This window comes from Paralichthys olivaceus, chromosome 8, assembly GCF_024713975.1.
Source record: "Paralichthys olivaceus isolate ysfri-2021 chromosome 8, ASM2471397v2, whole genome shotgun sequence".
Lineage (NCBI taxonomy): Eukaryota > Metazoa > Chordata > Actinopteri > Pleuronectiformes > Paralichthyidae > Paralichthys > Paralichthys olivaceus.
Window position 1 is genome coordinate 1,381,243 of NC_091100.1, and position 22,539 is coordinate 1,403,781.

The window sequence follows — 22,539 nt, forward strand, 5'->3', positions numbered from 1 at the left end:
TCGTGTTACCTCCGGCCGGGGGGGAGGAGGTGTGAGGAGGTGTGAGGAGGGAGAACATGACTCAAAGACGACAGGATGAGGTTGATAAGTGAAGTTTATTGCCATCACAAAGCACTGGGGGGAGGGGGGGAGGGGGGGGGGCACAAACATGTATCAGACCTCTCTGTCAGGAAGTGAATATTTTACCTTCACACATTTTAAACAAAGAAAGTCACCTGAGACAAACGTCACTTACACGCTGACAGTTTCCAACAGTTTGAGTCTGACTCGTGAAAACGCTCGCCAGGATTGAACAGCTGAGATCGGAGACGGTGACGTGGCTACGATAACGTGAGAAACTCAATTAGAGACGAGACGACGGGTTCGTCCGATGATTCAATCCAGTTCATTCAGAGGTCACTGGTTATCGGCCCTGAACCAGATGTTTACGTCATTTCTCTCGTCACCGTGTTTCCAGATCTCATATTTATCACCATGAGCCAAAACCAGGATTTAACATTTAAACAACCACGAAGAGAGTTAACACAGGCGTTCCGCTAACAGAGCGGAAGGTGCAGCTTTTTAGAAACACGGAACATTAACATCGACCCTGGTCTTTTTATTTTTCTGACTTTTCTGCTTTTTCCCGCCCGAGTCAAAGCGCAGCGACCAGATCAACGACGTGAACGAGCTGAGACGGACAAATATATTAGTAGTCGTTGCAACTTGTCCCTTTTTTGTGGGTCTGTTTTATTTTACTGTGAAACTAGGTTTTGAAAAGTAACACAATAAGAACGAGTCGGCGGCCGGTTCTCGGACAGTCGTCGTCCGGTGCGGCCGTGCAGGAAGTGGGACTTTTAACAGAGACTACGTCTAAATAACTTTCACACTCATGCTAAACACCAGCGTTGCTAACGGCGGACGTTTCCCCCTCAGACGTCAGCTCCACCTCTACTTCCTCGGTGGGGTCGGAGACTTCATGAATCTGGGAGGGGTCGGGGACTTGACGCCGCGAGGAGTTGGGGTCGGGGATTTTGGGGTAGGGGTTGGGGACTTGGGGACGGGGGTGGAAGCAGGGGTGGAGGCTTGACTCTTCATGGACGGCGCTGGGGTGGAGGCTGGAGTTGGGGTCTTCGCGGGCGGCGCCGGGGTCTGGGACTTGGAAGGTGTGGGGGTTGGGGTCTTGGAGGGGAGAGCCGGGGACTTGGGCGGCACAGGCGTGGTCGCGGGCGTGGCCATTTTGGCCTGACCCAGTTTGGCCTCGGGGATCTGCTCGCCGTGCTTGTAGACGCTGACGGTGATCTCGACGAACTCGCCGCCGTACTTGTTCCGCACGTTGATGCTGTACTTGCCGGAGTCTTCGGGGGTGACTTTGTTGATGACGAGGCTGGAGAACTTGCCGCCGTCAAACGTGACCTTGGTGTGTTCGGTGGAGGTGACTTCCTGCTCGTTCTTGAACCAGGTGACCTCAGGGGTCGGCTCGCCCCACACGGTGCAGGTCAGACTCAGGGACTGCGGACGGTCGAGAGTCAGAATTTAATTAGAGACAGATTTTTAACAGTGCAGCTTCATCCACACGATGAAAACACAGATTCACGACTCCGGAGTTTTATAAACGCTAAAACAGAGAAGTTTGTTAACGTTACCGTTTCTGTCTGAAAACTCTACGGGTTCGTTTTAGTGGACGAGCAGAAAATGAGATGTCGACGCTCACACCCACTTGCTGATTGGGTCCTTAAGCTATGACGTAGCTTTCTCTGATTGGTCACATGACCTCCTCACTGACCCTGTTGTTCAGCTCGGTGCTGTATTTGACACTGATTCAGGCTGTGGAGGAGACAAACTATAATTCAAACAAATCTGCAACACTCCCTATGTCCAGCAGTGTTTCCGGCCCGACACGTATTCAGCGTGTTCAGCGTACGTGAGAGGTCACGTGACATGTGCTCTCAGGTGTGGACGACCTGGAGCCTTCGGACTGAAACATCACAGAGTTGACTCACAGCTGTAATTTTCATGTTTTGCTCCGCCACTCATTTCATAACAATGTTGCTCGACCTGTACGACTCGTACAACAAGCACTCGGCCGGTGATGAAACAAAAATACCTGCGATAAAAAGGTGTCAAACTTTCTGCATCATCGCTGTTGTAGAGTTTATTAATATCATCATGTGTGACCTGAGGGCGGAGCTGAGAGACCCTCACCTTGTGCTCCATGATGGTGACCACGTCCGGCAGACCACCAACCACTCTGCCGCGGTCTGAGGAGACACAACAAAAATGCACAGAATGTCACTTCTGTTCTGACCGAACACACAGAAGAGGAAAACGTCATCGTGCTGTGTTTGCTCTGTGACAGTCGACCGGTCCCAGTGTAAACAACACGCAGATATTCAGAGGAGGAAAGAAGGCGAAGCCGTAAATCTCTCATCTGTCAGGCGTAACGTTAAAAGCAAACAGTCTCATACACGACATCTGAAATGTGGGTCAGTGTCCCTGAGTGTGTAATAAACAACGATACTCACTCTTCTCAGCGAAGGCAGCGGCCCTGCAGGATGAAACGAGGACAGAGTGAGCAACACAACATTTAAAGGTTCAAGCACACAAACGTTTGTTCTGTCAAACGACTCACTTCAGTCTCAGGTACTCCTCATAGGCGTCAGTGTAGGCTGCAACAAAGAAAATAATAAATGTAGAGACGACAGATTTCAAATGAAACTGAAAACTCTCAAGGACGGGAGGACGGATGTCTCACCTTGTCCAGAGAGGTCAAAGGTCCTGGAGTGAGTCTTCACGCCGTCGGAGATCTCGATGGAGTAGTGACCCTTCTCTTTGTCGGACGGATCGCAGATCTGCATCCAGGCCATCTCCGCTGTTCCACCGATCCTCATCTTCTCAGAGGAGGCGATCTTTGTCTCCCTGCGGGTTGGAGTCGCGGGTCAGAGGTCAGAGGTCAGAGGTTTAAACTGTGGTGGTGAGTTCACGTTCACGACCGACACAGATAACAATGAGGTCGCTTTAACAGAAAGTACCAAGAAATAGAAAAGAACATTGAAACTTGGGTCTTAAATTGGAGACATGATGTTGTTTCACCCGTTCTTTCCTCTACTTTGTTTTTTAGGATCGATTGCGATATGCAAAGTGAAGAAGACTGCGGTGGAGGCAGCTCCGAGACAACATGACATCAGAGCGGAGGACGCTCTGATGTCATGTTTGAACCGTACTTGTGTTTCCAGACGGTCTTCATCTCCTCTGTGTAGTAGTTCATGTAGCACTGCAGCCTGATGCCCTCTGGAGTACACTGCATCACCAGCTCAGAGGCAGACGCACCTGAGACACAGAGACGAAGACTCCTTACAGTCCGGCTATTATTCAAATGTTATACATCGCAGACTGTTCGACTGGTAAATCCTTTCATTCTATTGTATTTATCTATTGATTCTGAATTGTTTTCACTTTCAAATCTGAAGGAGGTTATTTTTCCTCTTTGTCTGTGAGTCAGCTGGACCATGAAACTCTCACATGTTGTCTCCTTCTGGTCGTTTCTGGTTTTATTTTCTCCTCTTCTATCATTTTACTGTTTAATCCTCATGTTTTTTTTAACGTTTTTGTTTTATGTTACAGTCTAACGTCTAAAGAGCTGATGCTGGATTCACTCTGAAACCATGAACAGTCCAATCAGACGCGAGCAGCACATCCCGTCGTACACGTGCTATGAACGACCTGAGGTCAGAGAATCACACTCACCAGCGTTCTGAGCGAGGGCGTTGATGATGTCATCAAACACTGCCGATCAAACAGAGAGGAGGGAACATTAAATACCGGACAACAACAGAACTGAGACTGAGCAATAAAGAAAAAGAAAAAACGGAACCTTGGCCTGAAATGTCGAAGGCAGACGTGTCCTTTCCTCTGTCGTCGCTGAGCGTGGCCTTGAACACGCCCTGATCTTTTCTGGAGAACTGAGACACCCAATATTAATGCGTCAGTTTGTGATCTGAATTCACTTTCTACAAATTATTTACTTAACTTAAACGACACCAGATCAAATGGAAACAAGCCTGGTTCGTGAACTTCAACAAATACACACAGTATTTCATCGTGAACATGTGTACGTGAGCGTCAGTGAGTTCTCGTGCTCGACAGTGAACCCAGCGTCACGTGGCTGGTTTCAGTGATGATGTTACCAGAGGGATGGGAAGAGCGCAGGCTCCCGACATGACGTTGGGAGGAGTTTCTGGAACAATCTCCTCCTCCTCTCTGTACCAGTGGAAAGTCGTCTCCTTCTTCACGTTGGCCACCTGAAACACAAACATCATCATGAAGAGTGAGACAGGGAATAAATCCTGGTGATTTAAAGTCCGAGAGACACTTTCAAACAATAAGTGAAACATCATAACTCTTAAACTCTTTCTTCAAAGTGAACAGGTTGTCTGAAACACTAGGTGGCGTTATGAGCCATGTTCAACGCATGTTTTTATAAATGTGGTAATTAACGGGATATTAAAACGTTAAAGCATTAATGTGATTATAAGGTAAAATAATATTTCTGTTACCTTGCAGGCGAGCAGCACAGTACAATCCTCAGTGACAGTGAAGTACAGATACTCAGAGAAGTGAGGACCTGAAACAGCAAAGTATAATCTGATAAATTAGAATATCGTGGTTCTTTAAGGACACGTAGAAACACTCCGGTGTCTGACAGTGTGTCGAACAGATCTTTGGTCTCGGTGACGTGTGGTCCTGAATGTTCTGTGGTTCGTACCTTGCTTCCTGATGTGCTCTTTCCTCTGAAACTCAGCCTCCTTCAGAGCAGCCTTGAAAACTGAAAACAGGAAAAACAGTCACTGAGTGAATGTGAAGTTTTGTGTCCGTGACCAAAACGTCTGATGTGGTTTCAGTGGTTCAGGTTTTGAAGATTGAAAATCACTGGTTGATATTCATGGATCTTGATGATTAATTCATCAGGCGCATTTAGACGACGGACATCTACGTGTGTGTCGGCTGAATTTCGGTGAAGAAGAAGACCTCACCGTCCCCCACCAGGACCAGGGAGCTCTGGGCCTTGGCTTTGCCGTCGTGGATCTGGACGGTGTACGTGCCCTCGTTGGCTCTGGTGAAAAGATCCACGGTCATCTGGATGATTCCTGTGGCCACGTCGTGACTGATCTTGTGACCCTGAGAGGAGGAAATGTTGAATGTTACAGATACTATTATAATTACTACAGAGACTATTATAATTACTACAGAGACTATTATAAGTACTACAGAGACTATTATAAGTACTCCAGATCATCACACACTGAGTCTCGTTACCTCTCCACTGGTGACCTCCTTGTCGTTGACGATGAACCTGTAGGACACGGAGGGGGACAGTTTGACGGCCTGCAGCCAGAAACGCACGTGACCTTTCTCCAGAATCTCGTAGTTCAGGCCGTGTTTCAGAGGAATAACTGCACTCGGACGAAAAGACACGAGAAGATCAGATCCTGAGTGTCGTCACTTTTCACTTGCATTTAAAAAGAATATATATATTTATAAATGTCATTATCAAACCCTTTTCAGTAATTTAATTGAGTTTGGATATAAACATTATTATAAATACAAATACAAACATAAAATATATAAAACTATTTCAATTATTATCATTATTTATCAGTGAATTACTTCATAAATAATGACATTTACAATGCACAAATGATAATAACAAGTGTCCTTTTCCATTTGGGTTTTTCTTTTTTATAAAAATTAATAAAGTGATTTGTAAACACATTTATAAAAGTAATAATTATTAATTGATTAAATTAAATGTATTGCTAATTCTGAAAGTTGTCCTGCACATCTTTTCTGCTTTGTATATTCTGTGAAAGAAAGTTTTCACATAGAGAAACAGACTAAAAGTTGTGTTTTCCATATCAGATGTTTTTATATCAGTCAGGATTTAATCTTTCTGTGTTAAATTGTTTCCCTGCATTAAGCAACAACTCTGGACACTCACCGGGATGTCTGATGGCGTGGCTGAGCTCCAGCATCGTGTTCAGAGCTGCAGATGGAAAACATGGATGAATAAATAAAATCAACAGACTCGTGAGATCTTCTGTAAGAGCGAACTCCATGACCCACCGTCCTCGGTCAGCGTGTGGCTGGCAGAGACTCCGTCTGTGTCGGTGACGACCACAGAGTATTTGCCCAAATCGTCCTTATCAGGGTGAGTGAACGTCATTCTGGAGCTGTGACACAAACACAACAACTGGTGAACACACAGTCAACACAATCTTCAACACAACAGAGAGAAGAAGTCAGTTCAGCTTTTCATTTATTTCATTATTTATTTTCTTCAAGAGTAAATCAAATGTTTCTGTGACGTGTGTGTGTGTGTGTGTTGTGTGTGTGTGTGTGTGTGTGTGTGTGTGTGTGTGTTGAGGTTAGCAGCGAGCTCACGTCCTGCCCTTCGTCGTCACTTCGGCTCTGGGGCAGTCGGCGATGGACTTGTAGTTCTTTGACCACACAAACTTGGAGGTCTCGCAGATCTCACAGGCCTCCAGGGACAGGAAGATGTCTCCGGTGTCTCCGTCCACGCTGGCCACGATCTCTTGGGTGCCTGAGGACATCAGACATGACGAAGACATGACGAAGACATGACGCTCAGGTTTTAACAACGAACGAATTTAATTAACTGGAACATGAGTCAAAAGATTCTCTGCAGACTTAGTGGCCAACGGGAACTTGGGTCATAGTGAACTCAACTCAACTCAACTCAACTCAACTAACTGAACTAAACTCAACTAACATCCACTCAACACTCGCTGGTGTTTCTGAGACAAACAGCTGACAGCAGCGGGAGGTTGTTGTTACCTGGAAGAGCTCTGGCACAGACCGGCTCGGACACCTGAGACGGTTTCCCGACACCGTTAGCGTTGACGGCACGAACTCTGAACACGTAGGTTTCACCTTCCTCCAGACCGGACACCTGCAGGACACCATGGAAACAACGTTGTGGGATATATACATTTATAATATATATATATATATTATAAATTAAATTACACTGAACCTTAACTGGAAACTTAATAACTAAGATCAAACACCAGGTTACGATTTAAACCTTTACTGAGCGACGTGTTAAACGTGTAAACCTGCTGATGTGAACGTGTCGGTCTCTAACCTGCAGGTAACGGTGGCTCACAGCTTCCTGGTTCAGAGTGACGAACTCTGACGAGCCCTTTTTCGCCATGTCCACCAGGTATCCAGAGACGGCGCTCGCTCCAGTGTAGACCGGAGCCTTCCACAGGACGACCAGGGAGTGACCTCTGACCTCGCTGAAGCTCAGGTCGTAGGCCGGGCCTTAAAATATATTAAATATATATATATTTATATATGTAAACAAATGAATAAGCAGTAAAAATGTGGTTGATTTTCTTGTTTTTGAAACAAGTTGAGGACAAGTTGACGTTTTACGTCACAGGAAGATGTTCAGGCTTTTATTTTGAAATAATTGATAAGTTGTCATTTGAAAGTCGTGCCAGTAGTTTTCCTTCTTCATAAACTAAACTGAACTAAACTAAACTAAACTAAACTAAACTAAACTAAACTTAACTAAACTAACTGAACTAAACTAAACTAAACTAAACTAACTGAACTAAACTAAACTGAACTAACTGAACTAAACTAAACTTAACTAAACTAAACTAACTGAACTAAACTAAACTAAACTAACTGAACTAAACTAAACTAACTGAACTAAACTAAACTAAACTAAACTAACTGAACTAAACTAAACTAAACTTAACTAAACTAAACTAAACTAAACTAACTGAACTAAACTAAACTAACTGAACTAAACTAAACTAACTGAACTAAACTAAACTAAACTAAACTAAACTAACTGAACTAAACTAAACTAACTGAACTAAACTAAACTAACTGAACTAAACTAAACTGAACTAAACTAAACTAAACTAAACTAAACTGAACTAAACTAAACTAAACTAAACGAAACTAACTGAACTAAACTGAACTAAACTAAACTAAACTAAACTAAACTGAACTAAACTAAACTGAACTAAACTAAACTGAACTGAACTAAACTAAACTAAACTAAACTAAACTAAACTGAACTAAACTAAACTGAACTAAACTAAACTAAACTAAACTAAACTAAACTGAACTAAACTAAACTGAACTAAACTAAACTGAACTGAACTAAACTAAACTAAACTAAACTGAACTAAACTAAACTAAACAAACTGAACTAAACTAAACTAAACTAAACTAAACTAAACTAAACTGAACTGAACTAAACTAAACTGAACTAAACCAATGAGTGTAGGAGCCAGAGAAGAGAGAGTGTCTCGTACCTGGTTCCTCCATGGTCCAAGCTTCACATTTCATCGGGGCGCTGGGAGCTGATGGGACACCGACGCCCGCCATGTTTCCAGCCTGGACCTTGAACTCGTAGAAGATTCCCTCGGTCAGACCGTCGACCTGAAGATTCAGAGAAGAGAGGTGAGATGTTGTGGATTCAATCACCCAGCATCTGAACGAGGAGCTCCACAGCTGGTTTTGTGTCTGAAGCCTCTCACAGTGCAGACTCTCTCGGTGACGGCCACCAGGTTGACCTCCTTCCAGGCCAGAGTGTCGGCGTTCCGCTGGTCGATGTAGTAAGCGTTGACCTTGGAGCCGCCGCAGTGCTTGGGACTCTTCCAGGCCACGGTCATGGAGGCGCCGTCGCAGCTCAGCATGGTGATGCCGAAGGGAGCGCTGGGAGTCGCTGGAGAGTTTACACACAGATTCACACTCACATGGGACGTCGGGGATTTGCTGACGTCATCAATTATAAACCAATTAAGCAAATTGTACAATAAAATCTAAATAAAAGATTCTAATGTAAACTTCACTTTGAAGTGAAAAAAGTTTACATGAACACAACACATGTTGTTTACGGCATCCATTTTGTTTTAACACTGGACGTGTGACTTTCAGAAGTGAACGCACAGTGACATCACATCAGACGTCGTTAATTAAAGAGTCCAGCGTGTATTTTAATTAGACAACACGTCTGTGTTTGATTAATGAAAATAACAAAACGTGTGACGTGAACTCTGTGAATAAAACACACAGTGGAACGTGGAGGAGGTGGATTCAAGCAGGTCGGACACAATCCACAAAGTGATCTAATACATACCATAATCCACCCCCCTGCCTGAGAGTGATTACATGTCAAATAACACAAGTTAATTCAAATGAATCACGTTTCGTATCAGCTCTTTATTTCTAACGATGTCATTTCAAACTCTCTGTGACCCACTGACCGAGCGCCGGCTCCACGGCGATGGGCGAAGACTCCTGAGACTCTTCACTGAGGCCGAACATGTTGGCGGCTTGGGCACGGAACACGTAGGTCTCACCCGGGATCAGGCCGTGGACCACGAACCTGAGACACATGTTCGTTTGAATTACAGACATATGACTGTGAAGACATATTTCCATGTTAACCTGAGACTCGTCCTCCCTGGGACAGACACTGGACCCTCTGGACTCGTACCTGTTGCGCTTGAAGGGTTTGTGGTTACACGGGAACCACTCCTTGGATCCGACAACGCGGCCGTCGATGTAATATCCCATGAGGCTTTTCATGTGTTTGGGAGAATCCCACTGAACAAACACAGACGACTTGGTGTTCCTGGTGGCAACGACCTGACCAGGAGCAGAGGGGACGCCTGTCCACAGAGGGGAAGGAGCCATCACTCATCATCACCAGTTCTACTTCTGCATTTCATATTTCATATGAGCTCACACTGAACTGAGCGAAGCTGCAAGACGTGAAACGTGCAGTGAACAAAGGCCGAACCGTCCTCGTGGTGTTTTCGGTGAAACCTTCAGGGAGTCGTCATTGTGAACAGACACAAAGTGATTTGTTGGTTTAACACCACGGGTGGAGTGACTCAGATTTGAAAAAGTGTTAAAGTGTTTTCACACGTTTTACACGTTTAATTCAGTAAAACAGTTCACAGAGGGACACGAGGGGACGACACTGGACCTTTAAACTACAACAAAGAACTAATGAAGGAAGATGTCTGGAATTATTCTGATGATTTCAATGAGTTCAAAATGTAATATATTCAAATAATAGTTAAAAACACTGTAGCTCAAAGGCAGTGACACAAAGCACTGTGTACATATACTAATATACCAAGATACATATATATTTATATATATATATATACATAAACCAGTGTGATCCGGTTAGAAAACACACAAAGTGGAAGAGTGAACTAATTTGTGACTAAAATAACATTCAGCATTAAACTGTACATACCGACCGGCAGCTCAGTTCCTGTGGAAAACAGTGACTCACTTTAAACAGGGATCAACTTCGAGCTCGTTGCATTTCAAAAGAATAAGATGAAACTCTCAGGGTGTTTGGAGAAATTCAAAAACTCTGTGTGCGATGATGAATTTAAATTAAATGTGTTGATGAAAATCATCCAGATTTCCTGCTCCACTATATATTTTTAAATAAATGTGGATTTACTTTTTCACAGTTGGAAGACAGATATATTATATAAAAGTTTATTTTAACATGTGATGAAAAGTCCAGTTAGTTTGATGAAGACACTTCTGTCCTTCTGTTTAAAATGTGAGTCCAACCCCATTTTCTTCCTCTTTATTCATATATTAAAGAAAGCTTTGTATTGGGGATGTGGAGCAGAACTGACAGAGGAATATTTGATATCTTTACTCATGCAGCTCTTGTACTGTCTGAAGGTCTCCGATCCCGTCCCTTACCGTCCTGATCAACCTTCTGGACGGGCTCTGAGGGCGCCGACGCCTCGCTGCTGCCGTGCATGTTGACCGAATACACTCGGAACTGGTACTTTTGCCCGTCTTGCAAATCAAAAACCGGGTAACGAGGGGAGTGTAGTTTGACTGACGAGTTGATCCGCTGCCACGCCCCAGTGCCTGCTATGCACTGTGGGAGAGTCGGGGGATGGAGGGAAGTGAGAAGGTGCAACCAACCTCTCCAACGTAGCAACAACAACAAGATGAGGTTTTAGGATGAATTACTTTTTTGCATCGTTGGGGCTCGATATGTTTTGAATGAATTCTTCTAATCTGAGCTTGAAGGACAAAAGTTAAAGTTACCTCACAAGATCTTAGAGGTTCAGTGTGGAGGATTTAGCACCCTCTAGTGGTGAGGTTACATATAGCAGCCACGTGAATATCTACCCTCCTTCAATTGGAGAATCTACAGTGGCCTTCAGGAAATGTAAAGATGTAAACCACCCGCTCCAAACAAAGACGTGTCTCCACTTCCTCCCACTGTCCAGAAGTGAAGCCAAGACATGAAGCTGCCATCTTGTGCCAATCGACTCAACCACTCAGGACTCAGTCTCAACTGTCAATCATGACGTGTCAGCCGTTAAATAACTAATTAAAATCAAACCGATCCGAAACATGAACAAACATTTATCTGACGTCTACTCGGATTTTTTTTTAATTTGACCCGTGTCCCAAATGCTAACACGGAAGAGTCGGGGTGCAGCCAGCCACCAGGGGGCGATAAAGACAGTTTGGCTTCACTTTTAGGAGCAGTGGTGTCGTCCATCTTGTTCATGTCACGCAGACAGATTCTCCTCAGTCCTTCACACTCGACCGTTAAATGTTTAACTGTAATTAATCTAAATTAAAGGAATTAGAATCAGATGCAGTTTCTTGATGCTGATGTTCACATGATTCATTATTATTATTATTATTATCGGAGCCCCAACGATGCAGTTTCAGTTTCAGTGCGTTCTCCTACGTAACAATCATTGAACTTGGACGACCACACGGGTGAAGCGACACACACCTTCTCGATGACGTACCACAGCGGCGCCCGTCCACGGGGGCTGGGAGGTTTCCAGCTCAGCACGACGTACGATTTGAAAATCTCTGAGGCATGCACGTCGGTGGGCTCCCCGGGGATCGTTACGTAGCCTGGATTAGGAGTGAACCGTGTTGAGGCAGAGTACCAACAGTGACAGCGGCTGCAGAAGTCCCACATCACGCACTTTTTCACAGAACGTGTTTGAAATAATGTCTTCTATAGCAATTTGTTGACAAATGGAGTCAATGTCTTATCATTTAAATCTTAATGTGTTTCTGTCCAAATGAAAACTGGGAGCTGTCCTGTCCTTCTGAAACTGTCTCACTGTGCATTTTGTATTTTCTTCAATTCTTTCACTGTCTTTGTAAAAAGCTGAAGCGTTGTGTTTTATGTCTCTTCTCATTATACTGGTGAGACAAGTCTGTCCTGAGCAGATCGGAACATTAGATCTTGTTTTACAGCAGAACACGTCTCCTTTAACTAAAAGTACATCCGTCTGTGACTCTAAACCTCAGTCTGTTGTTTCAGCTTCTTAAAAAGAAACACGGAATAATCCTCTTAATGAAGCTGTGAAATAAGTGAGAGGTAAATACACAGGTTTGATTTCTACACTTAAGAACTAAAGTTCAGTCAGAGTTGAATAAACTGCAGTAAAATGTGGGACTTCTACAAACGCGTCAATATTACTTTTAATTTTTTTTTAAATGTTTAGTGTTGGTGTCACGGGTTAGCCTTGACGTGGGAGACGGACATGCTCGACACACTGTGGAGTCAGAAGAAAAACCAGGTGCGTTTTAAATTTTAAATCTCTAAAAGTTAGAAAAGTGGAGTTAGATCAGAGACGTCACGGCAAGAGGGTGAAAAAGATGGAGGAAGTTCTGTCTGTGGCGTTAAACTGAAGAACGTTAGAGCGAGTGACATCAGTTCTGTTGTCTGGTTTATCTGAGCCTGTTCTTGTTTTTTGCATTGTGTCTTCTTTAGTCAACTTTTTTTTTTAAATGTGCTTTTTATTAAACATACTGTACAATCATTTGTATTATCATTAATAATACTTGGAATCTAGATTTATATCCAGCCTGTGTGGAGAAGAACTAGAATATGAATAAGATTTTTTTTTTAAATGAGAAGATTCATTCATAACATTGTTCGTGAGATTGGTGGATTTTTTTTAAAGATTCTTTTATTCACATTCCTTTTTTGTCATTTTCAAGTTAATTAATTTGAAGTTAATTAATAAGGAATCTCCATTCAATCACAAAACACTTTACTTTATTGAAGTAAATAAACCAGAATGGTCTTGATGACAGATTTGACTTTAAGGTGGATGTGAACTTAGGATCATATTAATATTTCTTTTAAATGTAACTGCATTCATATTTTCGGTGTCGTTCCCCTTCCCCAGTTATTTGTTAAATAAATTCATGTTAAATGTTACTGAGATTAAAAGGATTTAAAGGATTCAAGCAGGAATCTGAACCCAGATCAGTCTGTTTCTTACTGTACCTTCCAGGTCATCGTCTCTGATCACTATGTCGTATTTCCCTTCGATTTTTATCACTGTTGCAGGAAATGAGGACAACGGATCTGTCAGAAAACACTTGTTTCCTTCCGCCGTGTATTTTGTATTCACCTTCGTCGGTACCTTGCAGCCTCTCGCTCTCTGCGGCGTCGAGAGCGGTCACCTTGTCCGATTGGCGGGACGCCCTGCTGATGCCGGCGCTGTTCACGGCTCGGACCCGGAAGTGGTAGGAGTGTCCCGTGCTCAGGCCGTGCACCGGGTATTTACAAACCTTCACCGGGGCGTCGTTGCACTGGACCCAGGTCTCGCTGCCGGATTCACGCCTACACATGGGACCAGGAGGTGACGTCATCAGCGGGTAAAATACACAGAATACTTCAAAAAGTGACTTTAAATGCATATGTACGCATAATAAACAGTATTCAGACTCATCAGATCAGTTTTAGTGATTTCCTCTGCATTAGCTGTAATTTGACTGTTCATGCTAACGTGCCAGCTCCGCTCTATAAAAAGAAAAGCCGAGGAGGCCTCAGGGCCCACTGACCGGTCCACAAAGTATCCGGTGATTGGCGCCTCGTTGACGGTGTTGGGCGGTTTCCAGGCGACCAGGACGTAGTCCGAGTTGATGTCATATGCCTTCACGCTCATTGGTGCACCAGGGGCCCCGGCTGCAGAGGGGGTGGCATCTAGGGACAGAGACTACAAACTGTTAACGAAACAATCTCTAACAGAAACGAGAACATGTCTTGATGGAGCAGAGTTGTGTCCGACCTGAGACAAACAGGTAGGCGCTGTGCTCGGCGGTTCCATCCTTTGTGAAGATGCGGAGGGTGTAGAGGCCCTCGTCGTCTTTGGCCAGGTGGGGCAGCGTCAGACGAGCTGCGCTTCCACCCACCGCCATCTCCACCAGCTTACTTGGTTTCAGCAGTTTGTCTATTAGCAGACGGGATGGAAGGACGAGAGAGGACACAATGTTTGTCTCGGAGGTGGCATCAGGACAGATTGTTTTAATGAAGGAACAGAATGAAAATCTTAACAGCACCACCCTGAGCTCCGCACATGAATGAATGTCTCACCGTCTCTGTACCACTGAGCGACGGGTGGTATGTTGGGGAGGTCGGGCACGACCACCATGGTGCACACCAGGCTGATGGATCCGCCTTCCACACCGAAGCTGACCGAGAAGCGGTCGAGCAGAGAGACCTCCAGTTTACTGGGATGGATGCCGGTCAGATGAGGCACTGGACATCAGGACACCAGAAGTTATACGTCAAACAGAGAACTGTGTCTTCTAGGTCTCTACTGAGTGAACGTTCTAGTTCAGGGTTCCCACTCATTCTGGGAAACCTGCAAACTTACAGACAACTTCTCCTGTCGTGCAAACTACCTGGACATTGATTCAAATGATCAAACCTCCTGGTAATAATCTTGATAAATGTGTTAATACTAAGACTAAAGGTGAATTAAGTGACTGTTTGTTGCCCCTGTCCTAAATGTGTCCTTCTTTGTGAGGCTGTTTTGAAAAGTAATTATTTGAATAGTTTTTATTAATAATTAAATGTCCCTCTAGTTGTTTTTTTCACTGTCTGGGTCTAAAACACTTCCACTGCTCCTCACACCTCCTCACACCTCCTCAAACCTCCTCACGTGCACTGCTATCTGAAGCCAAATGTCCATCAGCCCATGTGTTACTGGTTTGTGTCTGGGCCTGATTCCAGACAAACATTAAAGCTCCACCCTCGTCCCCGGTCCCCGGTCCCCCGTCCCCTCACCTATCCCGAGCTGGCAGGACGCCCCGGCTCCTGAGGGTCCTGTGAGGAACAGAATTCATGGTCACGGAGAGAAAGGGATGAATCCTGAAACCGCGGCGCAGTTAGAGAGGAACTTACTCTTCACGGTGACTGAAGCCTTGCTGGTGGCCGTGCCGTGCTGGTTGGTGGCCACAGCACTGTACTCGGCAGTATCGCTCACCACACACCTACGAGACGCCATGGAAACACGTCAGTGATTTGATTCAATACATCAAGACGTATCCTTTAGATATCCAATGTGTGGTGCAGCTGTTCACTTAAAAAAACACTTTTTAATATAAAATAAGAAATGTCTAAATATTACAATCAGACTTTAACAGATACAAACGGGACAGTTTTCTAATTTAGTATTCAAAGCAATTGTTGTTCTGTGTTGTATTAAGAAATACAATGATTTATGTGCAATCTGTATATATTACTTTTTATTCCATTTATATATTTCAAATGTCCTCATTGTGGGACAAACAAATATATACAAATATACGATTCTGCGTATTTAAAAACATTTTACGGACGGAGAGAAAACCGAGATCAGGGACTGACCTCAAGAACTTCAGGAGGTGGACGTTGTATTTTCATCTTTTCTGACGTGATTAGATTTGAGTGTTTTGTGAGTAAATGTTTATGGATTATTTAAATCACACATAGTTTCTGTGGATGTTTAATAAACCCTGTGCGGCGTCTGCAGCTCCGACACACCCAACGGACATTATGCAATAGTGATAAGTGTCATATCCACATTGTCGGACTCAAGCAGCTGAGAGTTAAACACAGAGTTTAACATTAGCTCACGGAGCAGCTGAGCTTTCCTCAATAAGACCTCAACCGCTCGAGGGAGAAGTCGGACTACAGCAGGAGACATGGCGTTCGGCCTCTTTAGAGGAGTGACCTCACCCTTTGGCCGCTCTGAGCAGAAGGTGAAGTGAGGCGGCGGCGGCCGTGTGACGCTCTGAGGGTGAGAATAGCAGGAAGAAGAAATGTGACCTTCACCCCGGACGCTGCTATTTTAGCGGTGGTTAAAATAGCAGCTGTGAGGGGACATAAACCGAGTCTGAGACATTTTTACTTTTCTCTCAATGAGAAAATACACAATTTGGACAAAGTTGGGGTCATTAAACCAAACGGCAGCCGCCTCACTGACCCTGTAATGTAATGATGGAGGGCTGGTGATATTCTGAGGGAGGGAGAGAGGGAGGGAGAGAGGGAGGGAGAGAGGGAGGGAGGAATTCAAGGCTCGAATGACACAAAGGTCAGCACTCCAACACGAACAGCTGAGGAGTCTTGAAGACGACGAACCCCCGGTGGGACACGAACCCTCAATCTAACGCTCCTCTCACTGCGTCTCAGGCAAACTGTGTTTTAGCTTTTCAGGCGATAACGAAGGAACGATTTGTTTCTAATTAGGAGGAAACACTCGATGTCATTATTTATATATATTTTATTATATTAGAGCTATAGAAGAAAAACCTATTTCTGGAGCTTTGGTGTGAACGGAGTTGTTTGTCAGAGTCGAGGGTGAAACTCACCTGCTAATGATCAGACTGTGGACTCCATACTTGTTTTCAATCTTGTACTTTCCTGGGACGCTCAGCGGGTCGACGGGCGCTCCTCCTTTGTACCTGCAGACAACCCACAGTCGTGTTTCAGCGTGATGTTCAGTTTGTGTGAGGACACGAGAACATCAGCTGCAGAAATAAAGCTAAAAGTGCTGCGGACTTAAACAGCAGATATTTACAAAGTAAGAACATTCCGTAGGCCGGAGTCTCTTTGCTTCGCATAACGTTAATCTGACGTCTTTAATTTCAGTAATTTAACAAACTGCCGTCGTGACTCCTACGTGATTCAGACATGACACCAACATGTTAAAGATCCAAGACTGTGAATTAAAGACGGGAATGTTCTGACCATTTGACGATGGGCCTCGGGTTTCCCTGCACGGTGCAGAACAACTTGACCGGAGTCTTCTCCCACACGGTGTGGGGCCGCAGGGCCACCAGGAAGTCGGGCATCTTGGGGATTTCATCCAACATTTCCCCCCTCCTCATCATCCTGCCTCTCACCTGGGGGAGTCACAGAGTCATCCATGTTGTATCTGACATGAAGCGTGACCCACGTGTGATTAATACACCGATAGTGTGTTTGTCTGTTGTCGTCACACGTGGTCCGAGTTCATGTTTAGTTTGAGTTTATCATGAATTAATGAAAACGATCAGAAACACATTCTCTTCTGTGGGAAATGTTATCTTAAAGTTCAGAATTGAAGTTTCACATTTCTGTTTCAAATTTGAGCAAAAAACATTTCGTCACAGTGATGACGATTCTTTATTTCTTATTTTCTTTATCGTCTCTATTATTTGCCCGATGATTCACTGATGCAGCCAAGAAAAAAGTAAATGTTCTATAAATAGTATTTAATGATTTTATCATAGTCATTTAAGCCCCTGGTGTCAAACTACTGTAATAATAATAGAAATAATAATTTAAGGTGCTAAGTACGTATTGTTTAAGTTTGGCTTTGATATGCAAGATGATAAAATTAGTATAAAAAAGTATAAAAGCCTCATTTCCAAACAAGTAAACTACAGTTATGTTTTATATAAATATAGAATAATTACACATTAGCTAGCTCCACATCAGAGCGTGTACAGCTGAGACGTCGGCCTCTTGGCTCCTCACCTCTCTCTGGATCTCCAGACTCTCCACTTGAGCCTTGGTGGCAATCCTCATCCTGTGCAGCTCCTCCTGAATAACAGCCAGTCCTTTCCCAACATTAGTGGTCACTCTCTGATACTCCTCCGTCTCCTCCGTCTCCTCAGAACTCCTGGAGACACATAAAACCAGAATCATCTCCCACTAATCCAACTCAACCTGCAGGACGAACACACAGGATTTAACTGGGGATAGTTGACGGTTTCTTTTATTTCATGAGTTGTTTTAATTTGATTTTCATCAGTTCTTCTCAAAACGAATGCAAAACACATAAACTCTCACTTTCTGTGAATTATGACAAATATCATTCAAATCACATTTGAAGATGCAGAATTTGCCTGATTTATTTTCGTGCAGAGTTTAAATCAACAACATCAGATCATTTTCCTCAGCAGTTACTTCAACATATTGGAGATCCAGGCTTCAGGCTCAGATCAATTCAGGTTAACTGTCTCTGAAATATTAACTAGTGACTCAGGACGAATGTGTCGTCTTGACGGGGCTCAGCCGAGCGAGTAGTTCAGTATAAACTTACGCCTAAAATAGCTCGACATGCTGCAGCCAATGGGAACTCACCTCTGCCGGAACACCGGTACTGTATAGGCTGGTTCCGCCATAGCCTCTGTGGCCTGGGCCTGCACCTGGCTCACTGATTTAGAGCTGGATTTCCTGCTGAGGAGAGAGTCCGTCATTATGAAGCGGCCGTTGAACGGAACAAAAGGAAAACTAAATCTTCGAGGAGGTTTTTATTCTAGTTTTGCAGAAGCAGTCGCAGTTCAACAACCACCTGGTCGAGTGAGAAAGTCTCAGATGATGAAGATGGAGTAATAATATGTGTTAACATTAAATTTGTATTATTCATTTGATTTTTTTAAAGAGCAAATACAAACACTAGTATCGTGGGTCTCTAACCAGTTGTTAAAAACATTCTCCGGCCGTCGAGGAAATTTGTCCACAGGCGGAAATTTTACCCAAAGATTTTTTGATCAAATTAATAAAAAAAAAAAAAAATTCCATGTTTGTCTTCTCCGTTGCCTCTGATGGAAACCTTGATCAGTCTCCACTGCTCTGACCTCTGACCTCAGATGTATCTCAGGTTCGGGGGGGAGCGGTATTCGCCCTCTGACATAAGACAACACGACAACATGGCCGCCTGGCTCAGATCTGAGACGTGATGTGGTTTTAGGTTGAGCGCTCATTTCATCACTGCTGACCACAAAGCCAGCGCAGCGTTCCACTTGCGTATTAAACTCAGCCAAAAGCGTAACTACGGTATTTGCTGCTCAAGCAGAGCTGAGCTAAGAGCCAGGTGCACAGAATACGAAATGATAAGACTCATCGTTCTCTGTCGTGATCTGTACGACAATATAAAATCTGTTTTAGGAAATCTGTTTCTGAGGAGCTACGACACGAAACTGATCCACCTTCGCAAGTTTAAAACCACAAACACGAAAAGACATCGTGATAATCATCGATCGTGAAAACTTCTGTCGTCCCGACCGGGTGCTGCAGCGATTCAGGCCCCGACAGTTACAAAGAGGTTAAAGTTTAAATAAGTCGCTGCTGCCTTTTATAATACTACAAAGAACAAATGGGACATGTGGGGTTTCATACCGGCAAGAAACAAACACTTAACGAACACAGAGATTTTGTTGACTGAGGATCTGATGGCTGCTGTTGAGGAGAAAGTTTAAACGTGAAATGATGCGGTGAGGTAATGAAAGATACGACGAATCAATACAATATGATAAAATACGATATATAAGATAACACACAAAAGACACGATGATAAACAGGAACATAGGGTAAGATATGATATAATAAAATATGATAAGACAACATGCAACAAGATACGATAATCCTTTATCGGCCCCACGAGGGTGAAATGTGGAGACAAAAGTGAGATAGAGAAACGATAATCGGACATGAACACAAAGAAAAGAAACATGTTCAGTGTGAACAGATGTGAAGTGAAGCAGAATGACACGCAGGGCCCGGCACAGCTTCAGCAGAACAAAGATCAGATGCTGCCCGGCCCCCAGCAGCCGCTCTAGTCTCCACCCGGCCAAAGCGGCAGCAGAAGCGGCAGCGGCAGCGGCAGGTGAGCGGCACCGTCATACCTTCCCGTCTGCTGCTGGACAACATGTTTAGTGTGATGATACGCGTAATCAGTTTTGACTTGGCTCACACGCTTCTTCTTATACCACGGTATGACTTTGGAGGCCATGACGGGAACACTTCAAGGAGACCTGGCCGAGAGCACCAGCCAGGAGGAGGAGGAGGAGGAGGAGGAGGAGGGGGGGGAGACCAAACATGAGTTAGCCATGTCAATATAACTTGTCTTTAACGTGACTGAAGCCGGGACTGAATCAGAGGAGCCGTCGTCCTCTGAATACACAGGAACCGACCACACCAGCAGTTCCCTAACAAACACTGACGTATTTAAATAATGTGATTAAAGTCCAGTTCCAACAAGTGACCAGAGCTTCAGCTCACAGCCTCACACAGCTCCGCTATGAATAGCTGCAGCAGTCAAACGATTCCACGACTGGAGCAATGAAGGAAATACAGCAGCAGAGCATCTAGAGACCGTTTCAAACTGAACTTCTACAGCAGCTGTCAAATCCAGAGCTCTGCCTCTTAATTACTTCTCTGTGTGGCCGATCGTTTTTCTACCAGAGTCTGTTTATCTGACGCAAATTAGGACAAGAGGTCCGGCCGCCTCTTAATGCTCTGGTATGTGAGAAAGTACCGTTCGGGGACGTCAGACTGTTGCTGCGTCCTCTCACAGGAGACCGATTATCTCCAGACGTTTATCACAGCAACACGTTCCACCTCTGACAGCAGATAACTTCTCCTCCCTTTCTGGAAAAAAACATGTTCCTGAGATAAAATCAACCTGCGAGGAGCCAATAAGAAGAAAAGTGACTTACCCCAAGAGATTAAAACAGCGCAAAGCGGTGGCAGACCAGCCTGATGCCGCTTGGGAAGCACTTGCTGATGGTAACAAAAATATTACCCTCTCACCGGAGGAATGCTGAGCCCCTTCCACCCCATGTATGGAGCCACTTAAGACTATATATAGCTTTTACCCCCGGATTTTACTCTCATTCTGCACTTTGGAGATGAAGCGTGTGCATCCTTACCTGCACATTTATTAAAAGTGTTCTGAGGTATGCTTCATCCACGTCTGTCCAATGAAACAATCATCTCAAACTTCTATTTTAAGATTGAGAGGACATTTTTAAATGTCCATCAACATCGAGGGAGTCGACATTTCTTAAAAGAGACTTTCGGCTCCTCTCATTGATGATCGAGTCTTTCGCTCTGTTGACAGGACGACTTCTTACATCATCACTGCTCATATCAACAATACTCATTCAAGCTGCGACAGATGATTTCAGATCATTTGCTGGCAGATCCCGACTCTGAAAACCTGACGAGACCTTTTTAGGTTTCTTGAGACGGCCCGTCCTCCTCGGCTCAACACATGTGAGCAGCACTCAGGCTATTTTTACCTGCGGCGCCTCCGTTACAGTGATACCCCCCCGATTCCTACTGTACAAGAGCCGCTGCAGCTATTAATGTTCACACTGTTCGAACATAATATGAGTGAGGATTGAGAGGAAGAAGACATGTATGTGTCTCCTCCAACTCTTCTGTCCAAAGTCCAACACACAAAGGAGGCCGGGAGTTTATTGACGAGACAGTTGTTGTGACTTTAAAGGTCACCTCCACTTCTGTTTCAGGACACGGGTCTGAGTCTCTGCCGACATCTTCTGAAACACACGCATACAATAGAAACGTATAAAAACATATTACATGTCTGTGTAACGGCCCCAAGAGGAGAAACTTAGAAATTTCAGATTTTTTTTGGGCGACTCCAAGTGGAAGCATCGAGAAACACACCGATCGGTGACGCTGACGAATGTGAGGATGAAAGAGGAGTTCAACTTTAACAAGTTTCACAATAATTCATTTTAATAGATCTTCTCCAGGCCAGATGATATCTCCTGACGTCTACTCCGTTGGGTCAATCTCCACAGACACAGGATCCTTCATGTCCCACAATGCAACTCAAGCATCTTTTATTCGACCTTCACTCGTGTCTCTCTTCATTTGCAATGCGGAGTTTCTGCAGAGTTTTAAAGTGACGGTCGTGTCAACAATTGGTGGAATCAGCCTTTGCAGTCAGTTTTGTCTTATTCTCGGTTAAACGCTGCCCCCTACTGTAAATTTATGTGAAGCTTCAGTTTGGCTGAATTATCATAGAAGACTTTGGTATTTACAAAGCTGGGACCCTGAGAATTATTTAGAACGTTGTTGAATATAATAATCACAACTTTTGTTAAATTGATTTAAGTTGTTAATTAAAAAAACCAGAAAAAGTTAAATATGATTGAAATAGAAGGCAAGCATTTTTTTTGAAGGACACATTTCATCTAAATTTGAGAACTTCTGACTAACATGATAGACTTGTGTTTATTTTCAACATCATTTCAAATGTAATTCTCTCCATAACACACGTGCTTCAGCATATTCAAAACTTTTTAAGGTGTAAAATTTGGATTTTCGAAGTTTTTAAACTTTATAAGACCCGACGGAAAAAAACATTCCCGAGTGAGACAGACAAAGAGAAAACAAGAGCTTCT

At 44.0% G+C, this 22,539-nt stretch overlaps 1 protein-coding gene across 5 annotated transcripts; it reads right to left on the reverse strand.

Annotated features, from left to right (window-relative positions):
• Positions 1–76: 76 nt before the first annotated feature.
• On the reverse strand, positions 77–20,963 carry myom2a (myomesin 2a). 5 transcript variants are annotated; one of them, XM_069529736.1, is made up of 38 exons: positions 20,821–20,963; positions 20,008–20,136; positions 18,464–18,556; positions 17,855–17,999; positions 17,084–17,238; positions 16,705–16,797; positions 15,257–15,345; positions 15,140–15,178; positions 14,444–14,608; positions 14,139–14,300; positions 13,912–14,053; positions 13,491–13,690; positions 13,352–13,405; positions 11,831–11,958; positions 10,768–10,951; positions 10,298–10,315; positions 9,524–9,698; positions 9,291–9,412; positions 8,562–8,749; positions 8,337–8,463; positions 7,145–7,323; positions 6,835–6,949; positions 6,421–6,580; positions 6,103–6,209; positions 5,978–6,022; positions 5,296–5,432; positions 5,013–5,157; positions 4,745–4,804; positions 4,536–4,603; positions 4,167–4,280; positions 3,854–3,941; positions 3,727–3,765; positions 3,204–3,309; positions 2,735–2,898; positions 2,612–2,648; positions 2,505–2,527; positions 2,185–2,240; positions 77–1,491 (listed from the first exon to the last, which is right to left on the reverse strand). In XM_069529736.1, exons 2-38 carry the CDS (start codon positions 20,112–20,114, stop codon positions 931–933), a joined length of 4,590 nt encoding a protein of 1,529 aa, XP_069385837.1. In that variant the 5' UTR covers positions 20,115–20,136; positions 20,821–20,963; the 3' UTR covers positions 77–930. The 5 variants fall into 5 exon arrangements, with proteins under 5 accessions (XP_069385837.1, XP_069385836.1, XP_069385839.1 ...); XM_069529735.1 differs by having other exon boundaries at positions 18,464–18,559; XM_069529738.1 differs by lacking the exon at positions 10,298–10,315 and having other exon boundaries at positions 18,464–18,559.
• Between the last annotated feature and the right edge of the window lie 1,576 nt (positions 20,964–22,539).